This window comes from Seriola lalandi, unplaced genomic scaffold (assembly GCF_002814215.2).
Source record: "Seriola lalandi dorsalis isolate HSWRI2012SDOR001 ecotype SW California unplaced genomic scaffold, Sedor1 jcf7180002054328, whole genome shotgun sequence".
Taxonomy (NCBI): domain Eukaryota; kingdom Metazoa; phylum Chordata; class Actinopteri; order Carangiformes; family Carangidae; genus Seriola; species Seriola lalandi.
In genome coordinates, this window is record NW_019524881.1 from 132909 (window position 1) to 149885 (window position 16977).

General features: G+C 39.6%; 1 protein-coding gene across 1 annotated transcript in view; it reads right to left on the bottom strand.

Annotated features, from left to right (window-relative positions):
• LOC111655635 (matrix metalloproteinase-17-like) overlaps positions 1-16971 on the bottom strand; it is an 80932-nt gene extending 63961 nt beyond the window's left edge. The window contains exon 1 of the mRNA XM_023407110.1: positions 16789-16971. Within this exon, the coding sequence (XP_023262878.1) occupies positions 16789-16923 (135 nt within the window). The 5' untranslated portion in view covers positions 16924-16971. The remainder of the gene's footprint in view (positions 1-16788) is intronic.
• Between the last annotated feature and the right edge of the window lie 6 nt (positions 16972-16977).

Here is a 16977-nt window from a genome sequence, read left to right on the forward strand (position 1 = left end):
GTTTAATTACATATATCTAGCTCTGATATAATTCAAATATAATTCAATTTAGTGGACCCACGTGAAGCAAAGAAGTGTGCGTGTGTGTGTGTGTGTGTGTGTGTGTGAGAGTGTGAGTGTGTGTGTGTGAGAGCGAGAGTGTGACAGTGAGGATTAAAATGCGGCTGGTAAGTGAATCATTTAATCCCTGGCTTAGAGACAGCTGGTTCTACAGAGAGCTGAGACACAACTCCTATCTGTTGAGGAGGGAAAAACAGAGAGAGAGAGAGAAAGAGACAGTGAAAGAGAAGCAGGGAGAGATTTAAAACAGGTACCTCTCCTCCATCTTCAACTCTACGCGACCTACACATGCTCGGTTAATGGAAACTGCCATTTGTTCAATCCTGTTAAATATGGAGCAGTGAAAGAAGGAAGGATGGAAGGATTGATGGACACCTGGTAATAGAGGGAACTGATCTGAAAGGCAGCAGTGCTGAAGTTAACTGACAAAGACACATACCTACACAATGCATGTAATGACTGAAGCCATGCACATAGGGCAGAGCGACCTAATGGTAACACAGACCAGAGGTCTAACACTCAGCTTTCATGTAGCAGTCAGGGGGGGTGGCAGTTCATATACTGTATACTGTCAGCATCACTGTAAATGTACTGCACTTACAGAACAGAGAGTGTTTCTCTATCTGAGCAGCACGAAGCACTTCACAGCGCCTTTCACATAATCACACACAGTCACACACTGATGGTGGCCGAGCAGCGATGCAATGTGCGAGCCTGCTCTCGGGAAGCAATTTGAGGTTCAGCGTTTTTCTCAAGAACGCCTCGACCTACCACCTGAGCCACACCAGCAAACAGCCAGCCAGCTGCAGGAGATTATATCCACCTTCCTCTGGTTTTTGGTGCCAACAGAAGGGGTTAATCACCTGAGGTGCGCCACGACAGCTCAAGCTGTTCAGTTTAAGTGTGTAGGATTTTAGCCTGACACATCCCACGTTGTGACAAAAATCCAAGAAGATTTAAAAAAATATATGAACCGAAACAACATATCCAAATGATAAAATTCACTGTTTATAACTACCCTTTACACAGACACATTAACAAATTTTCTGATTGTGATTTGGGTTAAAACATAGAGAGGGGAATGTCCTGCAAACAAACGTTCCCCAGCTGGGAATCAAACTTTGGGCATTATGATTATGTGGTGTGCCTTAACCATTAGGCCACAGTGCTACTTCATAAAGGTTACGACAGAGGTTGTGGATAAAAGAAACCCACATTGTAACAATCAGTAGGGAATGGAAATCAAATAGCAGATGTTTTGTTGACCCTCCCTCCCTACATAGACTTTGTTGCTCTATAATAACATCACCTTCTCCAATAGTATTTCAGTAACTTGACCATAAATAGATGAACTTGCTGAAACAACAATAATTTTTCTTGGTAGGACAGTCTCGAAGAGATGCAAAAGCGCGGTCAGGCTACACCATTATCAACATTACCAGTCTAATTCATGCAACACAATGCATTACATTAAATGTGTTGATTCTAGGTGTAAATGCCTAATGTATGCTGTAAATGCAGCTTTATAACCCTGCCATAAAGTTCTTCCCACTTCAGGCCAAGAGTCATAACATGTTTCCATGAGGCAGTGCTTTAGTATAGTGTTTTTATTTTATTACTGTTGCTTCCGAAAAGGATGTTGCTGCATATCCCTCTTTGCCCTCGTTAATGTCATTGCATCTGTTTGTTTGGAAGGCAGAGATGGAAAAGAGCCCTTTTAGCAAATATGTATTCCTGTGAGGTTATTTAAGTGCAGGCAACATAGTGAAATCGATACGTTCGAAGATTACTTGCAAAATAAAACACTTTATGTATTGTAATGCAACATTAAGTAGAAATTGAAGTAAAGAAAACGAAAAAAGAGCGCAACACTAATACAACAAAGGTGTCAGTCTTTCCACAGCTGTCAGAGTGTTGTGGATGTCTGAGGAACATTGGACAAAATTATCAACCAACTAGCATATTTTATGTTAGCTCCAGAGGGGATTCACACAGAGTGCACGCAGTAAAAATAAGTCAGCCTTGGTTTAAAGATAAACAAACTGATGGCTTTTGGAGCCAATTAGGACATGCCCCTGTAACTGGAATTTATTTTAACAGGCAGAAGATTCAGTGGCTCCACTCAGGGAAAAAGCCCCCAAACCTTCTTTGAAGTTCCCCTCTCTGTGGGTGGTAATGTGGCATGGCACCCAGCCAAAGCCCACAAACACGAGGATTGAATAACGCCTGCCCAGTGTCCCTGCAGTGGCATTCATCCCATATGCCACAATATAGTAGAAATATGCAAAGTCACACACATGCTATGCATATAAACACAAGTGCACACACACACACACACACACGTGCTTGATGGTGTGACAGATCAGCTTAACTATCACCTATGTCAGGCTCTGCCAGGAATAATGTCTAACATTTTGTGTCTGAGACGGTGAATTTGTGCATCAGTGCGCAAAGTTTGGTGTCACCGTCAAAATAAATCCAGGGAATTAAGACAACTGTGCTTCTTGTCTGTTTAGTTTTACTTGTAGGTTTATTACATTCAAGTGTAGTTATGACAGATGGTATCTCTGTCAGCTCCAAGTTCAAACAAGTTGTAGGAATATATATGAGTGTATTTATGGATCTTGTATGTCATTTATAGGCCCAAGGGTTTAGCCATGAGGCCAGAGCATGACAACACGCTGAGAACTGGTGGCAACTGGTCTGAAAAATACAAACGCACACTACCCAGATCTTGTTCCAAAGTTGGATTTAGGTGGCCATGTTTTGTTTTTGGATTGTTACAATGCAAGTATTTGCTGATCCGCCCCAAAGCTTGTCCGGTAAACAGTAGAACTAGTGCGATGCTCCACGGCACATGCCACATTGTAATCTACCTCATGTACTGAATTTGTCCAGTGAATTGAATTGGCAATGGTTGAACCAGGTTTAAATCTGAAGTTGGTTTTTTTTGTTGTTTTGTCTGGTTTTTTTGCCTGAACTCAGAGATGTTGTCACTGTGAATGCAGCCTTACATATTATAAGTGTGTACGCTCTCTGTCTATGTGATACCTCATATGTGCTGCTGTGTCTGACAACAAAAGCAAAACACCTCCTTACCTGTCAAACAAACTTCTCATCCCTACAAGCCTTCAAACTTTAGGCACTCCGTTTTCACACACAAGCAGTTTAACCTTCCACCCCCAGCCCCACCCCCAACCACCCCAAGGAGGGAAAAAAAGGGTCATCAAACAAAGAACAACAAAGAAGTCAGGATTTTATTTAGAAACCCCCATAGCTCAAAGCTGTGAAAAGTACAACACACACCACTTGGTGATGAGCAGTTATTGTGACACTGAAGAATTATCTGAGAAAAGAGGAGTAGTACCGGAAGGGAAAAAGAGGTGGGATGTTGGTGCGTGCGTGTGTGCATTTGTGTGCTGCTCCTGCAGAAACACGAGCTGTCTATATATGTGCTGTTTCATTAGCGAAGAGAGGCTGAGAAGAACTGTACTGGACCTACAGCAATAAAACTGCTGCACAGAAATGACAGGCCCGCTGTGGATCAGCTGATTCCTCCACAGCCAGACACGGAAACCTGCAGAGGTGAGTTCATAGCACAACAAAGTCGAACTTCAAGGCTGAAACATGGAGAGTTGAATTGGACAAAATGAGGTGCAGGGGGAGTTTGCTTTGGTTTGAAATTTGACACAACTGTACCTTGGAAAGGGGGTCATAGTTGACACTGCAGCAATACTTCTGGTCTGGGAACGAAATCAGGTGCTGTGAAACAGCTAGAACTCCACACTGAGACAGACAGCTTGTCCATGTATGTGCATGCATGAACCAATGCAATTCATGGCCTATCTTTTACTCTTGTGCATTTTCATTCCTAATGCATATGGTTCTCCATGCTGGATGTCAGGGGGATGGTGCTGTGTGTGTGTGTGTGTTTTCAACTTATCTCCTGTGGATAAAGCTGTGATCATGCTTTGTGGTAATAAGATGCTTTATGGGCAGAGAATGGCCCAGCTGCAGCGCTAACTGTGAAACTATAAACCAGGACAATTGTAGCCAGCAGTAGGAGAGAAATTCAAGTAGAGCTCACGTTATACTCATGACAGTCTGGTGGTCAGGGAAAAATGATTTGAGTTTAAGTACAAAGTTAAAATAGCATGTTTATGTTCTTGTAATTATGTGCACACAGGGCAGAAAAAGAAAACATGAAGGATATGCTACACTAGAGGACACCAATTGGCGGTCCACATTCCAAATCCCAGATGTGTAACATATAAATTATTGACAATTATTAAATTTGACGTAGCGTTCCTATTTTAACTGGCACAGCTTTTCTAGCCCTAACAGCACTGGTCATGTGATGCTATTCAGCCAATCATTGCGACTCGAGTCAGTTAGCAAGATATACACACACGATGAAAGACAATGTCGGAGAAATAGGTGGGGAAAGTGGGATGAAGAGGGAGAGAAAGAGAAAAGGAGGTGTTAAAGCTGTTCATTTGTTAACCACTGCACAGCTGCTCCTTTTAAAATGTACTTATGGCATTGAAAATCATGACAGTATGTATCATATCACATAGTCTAGAAGTATAAATGTAACTAGAAATTAGAATGATCACATAATATAATAAAACTGTATTGACATTTTAACAATCATTGATCTTGTAGGCACATCCTTGCTGATTACGTCCACTTATGCCAAAGCCACAAAAAAAAGGCTGCCAAACTATAACAATCAAAAAATACCAAATTAACCCAATTAAAAAAAGACAACAAAACCAAACCAACTAATCAACCGACTCACAAATCAACAACCAGAATACATAAGCACACAAACATGTACTGCATAGAAACAAACTATCAGAGTAGATATCATCAGTTTAGGCAGGAATTCCTTGTCTAGCCAAATCTGCTTGACAATAGAAAAGAGGATAAACAAAAGAAGAGTCAGATGTTTCACAGGGAGAGCCAGATAAAGGAGAGAGAGAGCCCCACAGTCCTGGAATATAACGAATATGTTTTTTTATCATCCTGCCACGATCTGATAAAACTACGTGATAGGAGTCGGGGGAAACACAGAAGTCTGAGAAGCATAAGTGAGTTTGTGGAGCGACAGGGTTTCTGTTTACCTCAGCAGTACTTCAAACAATAGAGATGCTTTAAGCAAGTGCGGTTATAAAGAGTATCTGGTTGCTTCTGCAGAGTGATATAAGATGCACCTTCATTCGAATTTTACATGCATTACAAATGCATTAAAAACTGTAATCCACTTCAGCAACTCGACTCTGATAAGGACAAGTGCTTCTAGCATACCGAGAGACACAGAGTACATAATGTTGTCTTTGAAATGATTGGTCGATTAAGCAACTAGTTGTCCGAGGGAAAATTAATCTTTTTTTTATAAAATCAGTAATTTATTATAAGTAATGTATCATTAAAAATGTCCAACATTTATAGGTTTCAGCCTCTCTGAGAAAATCATTTGCAGCTTCTCTTTATCTTGCATAAATAAAACAGAATTTATTTGAGTTTAATGACTTTGGTCAGAAAAAATAAGTCTGACCATTTGTTCATATTTGTTTTTGACATGTCACATGATAAATAATTGATCATTTACACAAGCAAAAGTTGTCATTAAATTTGATTTGGTAAGTCGGTTTGATCATACATACAATAGCTGTATTATCCTGTGTTCACAGAGCAGACTGAAAAGGCAAACCATCACAATCAACATGGGCTAATAAATATGAACAAAAATGTCAAATTTATAAAATCAAAACAGACACACAAAGCTCCAACATACTGTATCTAACTCATGCTTTCATCTGTTTGGTCTTGCCTTGCTGCAGACACTCTGCTCTGCTCAAGCTGAACACAGAGCTTAACGGGCCACTGTGTACTATTTACTTTGAGTCTAGCTTCAATTCTGTGTCCGTATTAATGACTGAGTGTCGAAGCAACCGTGGGTTACAAACAGGCTGTCAGATCTGAGGATTTGTTTTGCTCCTACAAGTTTAAAAAATGTCAGAGTCTAAAAAAATAAAATCAATACACACTCATAGCCGGTGTTAACCGCTCAGATATCTCCTATATTCATGTGAAAATACAGGGGACTCAAGGAGCTTAAGATCTGATTTCAATGTATGGTGCTGAGATTCAACAATCAAAGGCTGTTGAAGTTTAAATTTCCATACAAAGCAAAGATAACCTGCAAATTGTGGTTTCGTGAGAAAGTCAGCATATTCTCCAACAGTGTGAATATTCAACCAGATAAAAAAAAAACAAAAAAACAAAAAAGAGACGTGCTGCTTTGACACTTGCTGAAGGCTTCGCTGCAGTTCCAGCTCTAGCTCCAGGTGGAAATTTGTAATGTGAATGTTTGTTGTATTGCTGAAAACATTTGATCTTTCCATGACCCAGTTTACATACTGTACGACTCTTATCCAGTTTCTTTCCACCCCTACAATTTGTAAAATTTTAAAAAAGAAAAAGACAGCTCAGACTCAGCCAGAAAGAAATGGCTGCAGACGAGTAAATATGGATTCAGTCAAAAACTCATCAAACAAGAGCTGTTTGACAAGTCCACTGTGTGAGACTCTGAATATGTTGGCTCCATTTTATTCCATTAAATGACAACAAAATAAATAATAAAGTGTTCATTTATTTAGAAAGTTTATATTACAAACTGAATCAGACTGTACTCATAATGCCTTTGCACAGAGTGATGTTTTTGTCAGTGCGATAATAAAGAATAAACTCTTTGGAAGAGCATCAGAACTCTTATCAGGATCAGTTAATTAAACTTAATTACTACTATATAGGATCATGGAGCAGAATGGCTGTGACTTATTAATATTACATTCATCACAATCATTTAATAAATTTGTTATACTCCCTCCTCCTCCCTCAAAAAACAGATTTCATCATGGTGAATTAAATTAATCTGACAGAGGTTTTTTTTTCTGCACCAATGCACTGATTGATCAAAACATATCACAACAAGAATCTATATTTTTTCAACTGAGAGGAGTGTTACTTTGTTCTTAGTATCTGAGGGTCCAAATTATATTCCATCTAAAGATGTCAAGCAGGGTGTGTATGTTTTGCAGCACATCTCCAGTCTGTGTTACAATATGTCTTAACACCCAAATAAATCCTAGCTGATGAAAAAATTAGGTTTTTCTGATGCAAGATGGAGTGTGAATTGTAGAATGGGGAAAAAGTTCATTTTTTATGATTTAAAAAAAAATTCATTTACATACATGTGAAGATCTCTATTGAGAATAAATCCATGAGCCTGAACCCTCTGAGATCACTTCCAGTGTCTTATTCTAATCTAATCAGCAAATTATGAGTAACTAATCAAGGTCAAACAGAATTCTATCTTTCTTATGCAATAATTCTGGCTGCCTGCCACAGCCATGATCTTGAACTCTGATGTAATTTCTACTTTACTCCAGTAGAGTTTACAGTCTGATCACTAAACTGCTTGATCTTTTGTGGGGGATATGTAATTAGTTTAATTGTCATTTAGGGAGATACATACTGAGAAATAACTCTTTTTGTTTGTCTCCCATGGGCTGGAGAGAGAAGAAAACACTGCAGATACCTAATTAGCCAATGAATAATTGCTGAGCTAATAGGGACCTCAAGATACAATCTTGAACGTAACAGTCACTCTCCAAATTAATGTGGCTGTGTATTATTCTGTGGGACAAAATGATTGTGCTCTCAGTAGCACTGTCTGATTTTTATGCGTTAATGCTTATTGCATCCAAGCTTTTTATTATAATTCTATGAGCACACTACTTGCAGACATTGGCCAAACACTCAATGTCTCCCAGTTGTGCAGTTTGTCTCTCTGCCTGTCTCTCTCCCTCCCTCGTCTTCATTTTGCTCAGGCACACAGACAAATGTGCCCTCATTTTGAGAGCATATAGTACTGAAAGTTAATTCCAAATCACACATCAAACGCTCCTGCAGTTTTCCTTTCTCTTTTTCTCCTTTTATTTTGCACAAACTGTCCTTCAGGTTGATATGAAATAAACTAAAAACCAGCAGTGCCCATCACCCCTGTGCCAATGTCGGATGAAAATCAGTATGTGTCTTGCTCCGGAGAGGCAACAGCCTTATTCTTTATCCTTGCACGCATACAAACACACTGCATTTATTACAATGCTACCAGTTTCAGAAGACGAACTTCAGAGGAATTCTGATTTTTGTTTGGGGTTTCCTTCAGTTCAACTGGCGGGCCTCTGGATTATTTTAACTTTAACATGCAAGCAGCACAAGTTCAGAAACCACCATAATTACAAGATCTGGTCAGTCCTTTGAATAGCATTGGCAAACAAAACCTTGATCCAGTGTATGACTAGAGAGGTACGGGATGCCTCGGTTAAAATGAGATGACCACATGGAGTTAATTTGGGGGTTTTCTACATGGGAAGCCTGAGAGTGAGCCAGCATGCTTTTAACCCACAGTTAAAGTAAGTCATGAAACCACTAAGAGCCAATGGGAGACTGGAAGGATCAGATGCTGCTGAGGAAAACAGTTTGGTCCAATAAGCTCACCTACTAAGACTAAGACAGAAAAATCAGAAATTTGCAAATGCATTATTTTTGTCAGATTTATAAAGCCATGCATATGCATGGTTCTCTTTTATAAACCTCAATCATTGTGAAACTTGCACAGGCCTGATTTCCCCTCCCACAGTTTGCTATAGATGGATGTACATGCCTTCAAGCAGTGGTTTGCATATAAAATACCTCTATCTGTTTCTCTGGTCTCTCAATGAAATATATTTTCAAAGAATTGCATTGGCTAAGGTTTCAATCAGCACCAGAGCATCAATCTCTATACATGGCTGTGGGAATACACCCATAAGGCTCGATTTCCATGTTGGTGCAATGACCAGCACAAGCTACACTCCGACAGTTTATTTTCCTGACCTTGAAATTCGCTTTGTCCATTTGTGCCAAGCACAGCACATGCAGAGAGGTGCATACAGGTGGGAGGTTGATTTAAATGAGGCAGTGCAAAACGAGTCACAGGTTTTGATGGAAAACGTGTCTTAGACATTGGACTGAGAATAGATATCTCAGACTCACATCTGTTTCTGGTGCAGAGTCAATCCACTGCCAATTTTTGATTTTGTCTACACGGGCAAACTAAATACTTGCAGCAAATGTGGTGGAATAATGAAATAATGCTTCAAATGTAAATGAACGGTATTTGCCACAGTATCTATATAGTCCACAGCTACTAGTACTGTTTGAGACTCTTCTCCTTCAGTACATTAAAGCCCTGCAGCCATCTGAATGAAGCAGGACAGGTGTGTTGATAAATTTGATGCTTCTGATTCGAAAAGAGTACAGTGCGTTGCAGTATGCACAACCACTTTGATTAAATCCCATGCAAATGACACCAGGCTGCTACAGAATAACCCCACATGTTTATGTGCACGTTGTTGGATTGCCAGGACTCATTGATTCTGTGCATCATTGCCACATCACAACAAGAAAGATACGATGTGACCATTTAAGACGTGACACACAGTAGCATTATGAGTGAAATAGCTTTGGACTGATGGGAACAGATAGTCATCATAGAATTTTTTTTTTCTACCTACTGCACCTACATGAGCTGAAATAGCAGGTGTGCTTAGAGATGCCCACACAGTCCATGTGCCACTTTTTTTGCAGGTTGTTGTGCTTGGAATAGGGCCCATAGAGTTATTAATTAATTAATTCATCAATTCTGTGGCAGCAATACTGTATCTCAGTTGACATCATGTTTCTAACTGTCGTATCAAAATTGAGTTTTGTGTTTTACAATAGAGGATAAAAGGAGAAGCACCTGAACACGGGGAGATGATGAAACAGTGTAAAACACAACTGCTCTAAGAACAAGCTTAGTTTGAACTTTATGAGCACAGTTCAAATTTCTAGGTGTGTACTCACAGATATACACACTCCAATCCACTTTACTGTATTACACTTGCTTGATCTACAAAAAATGTATATATGAGACATTGTCAGTGTGCATTCTGCCCTTTTATACCAGTTTATGTGTGTGATATTGCATCTGTACGGTTTTTATGTGTGAGCATCTTTCATAAACCTGGCTTCTGTTGATTACAAAAAAAAATTACTTTAATTAGTGTTTCAAATTTACGCTGAGAGTATGTGGCCATAAGTCTTGTAAGATTCATTTAACTATTATATTCTCTTGTACTCATGAGTCAATATGAGAGTCCCCTGCAGTCAATCAAGTTCAGGATTCATGCCATCAAACTTTATCTTGAAACCAATGTGTTGTCATTGCCTGAAAAAGTCATGCAGAAATCTTGCAGCTGCCACACATCAGTCCCACACCGCCATGCTACAGTGGTGCCCAATGAGGTGTCAGGGCTCTTGAGACCCTTGTTGGATTGGTTTCTGAGGAAATCATAAACTCCTCAGTCTTCTCAAAAACTTGCAAGTCTCGGGAGAACTTTTAGGCTTAACAAGGCTGAGGTGACAGATTGGATAAGAGTGGAGTGAATGACTGGTTTCCCTCTTCCCGAGAAGCTGACAATGCGCTATATATTACATTCTGAACATTCGTTTTCTGTCAATCTCTGTGGAGAAATATACTCCCTCCAACATTCAAGCCCTCTCACACATGACATTGTTCCTGAAATAATCTCGTTGCCCTGAATACGAGTCCCACGATGCATTTCTACAGACAGAAGGTCACACTGCTTGATGGAAGTGGGACAGTGGTGCTAAAAGTATCCTAATGATCCAGGCTGGGAGTGTAATAACAGATATACATGAAAACGAGGATAAAAGTGTTTTTCTGGTGTGGTTTTACATTCCTGCATGCATCATTGTCTACCTAACTATTTCCAACAATTAGTCTTTGTGGAAGAATCCTCTTCATTTGGCATATGTCTTCTCTTGACCCATAGCTATTTCACTGCAGCAAACCCTCCATCTTACTTTCCCTTGACTGTCACTGCTTGCAGTTTTCTCTTTGAGCCCCCTCTATCCCTCGCCCGCAGGGTGTAATCAGAAGAACCATGATGTGTGGTAGAAAGAAAGCCTCCTACGAGAAGTGCAGGAAGGAAATAGAAGAAGAGAGGCTGAAGGGACTGAATATAATGCTGGTGAAATGCAAAAAAAAATTCAGGCAAACACTGTGCTACTGAGCGTGGTGTTAATGATGACAGCCAGACTGGTTGTATGCGAAACTGGGTTTGGACAGTAAATTATTTCACAATTACATTTTTCAGATCAAACACTGAATTATTAAAATTAGCATTTTCCAACTTGCAATCCACACTAAAAGCTCCTGAACCATTGTTGAGATGATTAATGGTACTTGAACGAAATGAGTTGGGATTCAAACCAAAGCATGAGTGGATGTTATTGCATGAGTGTGTTTGAAAATGGGATTTTATTTTGGTGTTGAATGCTCTTTGAGTCACTGTTATGCTTCTCTTAAGAACACGAGCTGCACTTAAATTATTGACCTAATTACTGAACATATTAAGGGTTTTCATGAGCCCTATCTATGACCATGGAAAAATAACTCAAACAGATTATAAATTGCATCAGAATTTATCAAAGAAGACACAACAATTTGAGGATTTTTGGGTTCAAACAATACAAAATAAAACAGTTATGCTCCTGATTACTGGACTTAAATTACTTTGTTTTTTTATGTCTGTTTTTTCGCTCCTTAATGCAATTTCAAGGCCTAATAAGAAGTCATAATTTTTGATATCTAACAGGGGGGGTTGTCAGTGACTGCTGAAGGCATGGGAGCAGCCGAAGGGTAGCGACTACCGCTCCAGTGAAATTGATGCCAGATGGTGCTCACATTGGAGAAATTAAACAGCAAAATGAAAGTTAGAAATGGGTTGGTGGGGTGTAGTCACACACACTCGCACAGTCTTAATGTTTTAGGATCATCACTCAAATGTGTAATGGTTGTGTTTCTTTAATGAATAAAGCTCCACAGGTGGCTGAGTATACAGTAATTTAGGTAATTTATCAGATGCTAATCTGGTCAGCTCCCTCTCGCTTATCAAAAGGGAAGCCCTGATTGTTCAGGTGAGCAGCTCCTCTGGGAAACTCGGCAGTTCTGTTTCAGTGGAGAAAATTCTCCTCACAAGAAACAGAATATGATGAGCAGAAAACACAGGGCGTATTAGATTTTAGTCGTTATGACTCAGTTCCTCAAGTGCTGAAATTGCACAATGCAGTAGTATATCAAGCCAGAGAGCAGCAAAGCTATAAAATGAATACTTCTGATCAGTGCTTGAGTGTGTGGTTCAGTTCAATTGTGGTTGTTATGAAGACGCATGCCATCTATAAGATTCACAATCTCAACTAAATGCCAAGTGATGGAGAGCTGCAGCTATGAAGTGTAATGGTTCTCGGTGGGAGCAATGATAGAGATCAGAAGATTGTTTTGTGGATGTGTGTGTTTTTTTTCTCATATTTTTTCTTTTTCTTTTTGTGTTTCAAGTTCTGAGTGGATAGCAGTAATGATCAGACACACGCTGGCAAACGCACACACACATACATATATCCACTGAGAACAATCATCTGATCCTATCTGTACCTTACAGCCTTTCCAGTGGCACAGAATGATGCTCTGAGTGTGTCCACTGGCTCCCCGGGGACTTGAAATCAGTCATTGGCCAACTAATCATCATCGGAGCTGTCTGCACTGATACTCTCTTTCTGTCTTTCATGATGAACTAGGAGCTGTAGTTAGATTTCACTGCCTAGATAAATTGTCTTTGCTATCAGTGATCAAACACAGGAATCTCTGTTGTTACAATGAATAAAGAAAGAAAACTTTTTTGTCTCTCAATTAATTGAGAACAGCGGGTGTCTAAATTTAATCTTCCTCCTTTATCAGGTACATCCTCTTCCAAAGAGATACTTCAGTGAGCCCTACTTTGTTCATGCTTTCTCTTCTAACAGGACTTTTTAGCATATATTATGATCAAATATTTTAGTGGGATAGATAGGAATATGAACTGAACTTTTGCTATCTGCACCCCTCCCCCTTGATCTCCAAAGTGACGGAGTCACATGCAGTCTCTGAAGAGCAGGCAGGAGGAGCAGGAGGACACTCATTCCCTGAAGCTTCATGAGCTTCTACAAAGAAGACTCTCTTCTCTGCCTTCTCTTGAGGAAAGACGAAAGAGTCTGTATTTCTTGGCACCCAAAAAAAAAAAAATGGAACAGTGAGACCTGTCCTGGACCTGCGGGCACAGTACAAAGATCATTCCACATGCTTCCTCGTAAGAACTGGTCAAGCTGGGTGACTGGTACAAAATGATAAACTTGAAAGGCACTTTCATGTCTTTGTGGTTTCTAGGCACAGGAAGTTCCAACATTTTGCCTTCACAGCAAGTTACTTTTCAGATGCTCCATTTTTCAAAGTATGGACACACTGAGAGATACACTGGGGTGCAAGGGAATTCTTCCATCGAGACAACCTCATCGATGGTCAATGGTCCATGTTGCATCCTCCCAGAAAAATTGAAAAAAAGTGTATAAAGCCGGATTTTGGTGAAATACTGATGTGAGGAACAGTCTGAACATACCAGGGGGACAGCAGAGAAGCAGAACATACTATGATAATGTTTTTTGAAGTTTTGAAGTACAGAGGTTTTTATTCAACATTTTTTTTCCCCCCACAGTGAAAACTCGTCACGAAAGCTGCTCTTCTTGTACAAGAAAGAAACTACAAATACATTTCAGCCACTATGCAAGCCTACAGATTTTAAGTGTTTGATACGGAAAGTAGAGATTTTGGTTTGGATATACAGATATCAAACTGGAAATAACTATTAGAATTAATCATACTTTAGATCTACTAAAGATCCAATATTTGTATTTGCTCTGGTACAAAGATTGTCAGATCCAACATTATATTAACATTATATAGATACCTTTACATTAAAAAGTAAAAGTAATGTTCATAACTTTACCACACAGTGTGAAATTATTGTTTTACGGGGTTTACTAAGAAAACCATGACTTCTACAATACAAACTGTGTGACCCGCACCAACAGATATATTTAGCTCAAGACCATTGAACTAATGTGCACATTTTCAGATGTGTATTCATCACTGGGCTGGCAGTGTTGCTTTGCATTTACCGGCCACACAAAATGGGGCAAGGCATCACAACAAGAGTAATGGCTCTCAGACTACAGGCTGCACTGAGGCTGCAGGACTACTTTGGACTGTGTGTATCATACAGCTCTATCTCAAAATACAGGAAAGCTTCCACCTTGAGTATTATTTTCTCTGTCATGGTAAATGGAAGAAAATTGCTCCTCTTATAACAGCTTTTCATCGGGTGATACTGCTGTGTTTGTGGTGTCAGAGTTCACCTAAATCTCCAGGAAAGAAAATAAAAAGTTTGTGCTAGAGCTACTGTACGAAACTATCCACAACAGTAAAATATTTTATCTTTACTGGATGATGTGTCAGCTGAAATGCATTCATGTACTTTCACGACTGTGAAGTCTACAATTAAAGAAGAGAGATAACAATGCCCAGTAATAATTCCTGGCTGATCAGGGTCCAGCTGACACTGACATGGCATAACTGTCTTTAAGAGGTCTGACCGACAACAGACAGATAAACTGTAATTTTATTTCTTTTTGAACTTTCACTTAATGTTCACTGAAAGACTAAATGATAATCCTCAACCTTACTGATTTGATTTTCTACTGTGCTGAATCCTGTCTATTTGAAATGCAAAGTGAAAAGAGAAGTAACCCGACAGATACACAAAAAACAGCAAGTATTCCCATAGGTTGAAAATGAAGAGCGGAGTTGCTTTTTTTTTTTTTTTCTTTTCTTCTTCCAAAATGATCGGATGAAGCTGGGAGACATATGGTTAGTACTCAGAGGTAGCAGCATAGTTTTATATTACAACCAGAGAATAAAATAAGACAAGAAATTAAAAGACCAAGGATGGGAGAGCTCTGTTAACGTAATGGCCTGTTTTAAGGCTTTGGTTGTTTGAGGCCGAAGCTACACAGTGAGGATGAAGTGTGTATAGGTCCTGATGAAAACCCTGTCAGATGCGGCCCAGCTGACCTTTTGTAAAACCAGAAAAAATTGATTTAGAGCTAAGATGCAACAGACCATGTCCTGGTGTCAGGGTTGTTGGCATCCACCTCAGCATCGAGTCTGGGTATTTCACCCTGATAAAAAACATAAATAATCTAGGCTTGGTGGGGCTATTGTGTGTGCTGTTTTGTTTTAAGGACGACTTCTTAGGTTATGCAATTACTGTACAAATTTAGGTAGCCTACATAATTTGTATTTAAGTTCAAACTGTCTTTGTCACGCCCACACGCAGTCTTAGTTAGATTAAAAATGATGGCCCATACAAGCTCACAATCAAAGTGTTTGGTGTGTAAGATGTGTCAGAAAATAGCAAGACAAAAGAAAAAAGACAGACGCAGCAGTTCAAGGTGAAAGAAAAACCTGAAGCAAAGAATAAATAAAGAAATGGAAACTGATCCATTTTATTCCTTGTTCTAGTCTTCAAGAAAAACTTAATCCCCAAGCGCAGGTTTGAGAAAGAAGAGTTTGAGCGCTGCAAGAAGACAAAGACAGAGAGACAGAAGTTGAGATGAGCAGCAAAACAAAAAACGGATGTTGCCTTGAGGAGTGAATCTGGACAAAATGCAGCTTTAATGGGGTTGAAATTCTAAAGATGATGATGAGCTTTTGCAAGTCAACAAATTTTTCTCATATCTACACACAACATTCAAAATGTATTCATCTATCTGGATAAATGGAAAATATATATACACACATGCAGTATAAGCTTATGTCAGTTCATTTATGCTGTGGGTGTGTGATGATGATGCATCGCCACTGACCACTTTACAGTCTGCCTGGGTGTCAAAAGGCTTGCTTCATTACTCATGCAAAACATAAACTTAATAATATAATGCATTATATAAAATTCACTCTTAATGAGATGTTTTGGGGTGATCTGTTACATCATCTGTAAGGGCTTTTTTTCATAAGCAGTCACAGTTCAACTTGATTAATTTATGTCTTTTAGATGGTAAATTCCCTGCTATAATGAATTTGTTTAGTTGAATTTGCTGCTCAACCATAGACATGATCCTCTATGTAAAGGCGTCAATTGTCTGAACTTGGTCTTCCAGAGTCCTGACTGACAAAATATCCTATAAATCCTCATGGATTTAGTATATCCCAGTGAGCTCCAGTCACCTTATTAGCACAGGATATGTACTATGTCAGCACACTTTGGAAGAGGTCGATATGATGCCAATGGAAATCCTCTCACATGCATTCATTTCTTACAGCCCACTTTATTTATTTATTTTTTTCATTTTATTTTTTTGAATGAGGTTATTATTTGACAATAATATCCAAATTTGTATTTGTCGTCATGCATTGTGCCGTGGGACTCTGCCTCGTGCACTGGACTGCAGAGCGGTGTTAACATTCAGAGCAAGTATTTTGAGAAGACTGCACTTGCTCTTTCCTGGATGTTCAAGAGTAGCCCAAGTAGGACAGGAGAGAAAACCTGCCACCCCACTGCCCAACAGTATGCTAGGGTGAGACAGAAAAAGACACACCAGCCCTACATTCAGTGGTGCTATCAGGTAGAAAAACTTCCAAGACCCTTTTTCATAAGTAGGTAGAAAAGGTAGAAAACTTACCACCCCCATGTCCAGCTGCTCGGTAGTCAGGGAAGGAGCCGCTCCAGTCACTGGTAAAAACCACAATATCTGCACCAACAGCAGCATCTCCGGAGAAATATTCCTCATCCACTTGTGAAGAACCAGAGAAACCATGATGCCCTATGACAGGCTGCTCCTGCAGGGCTCAGACACCGACCCCGACAGCCG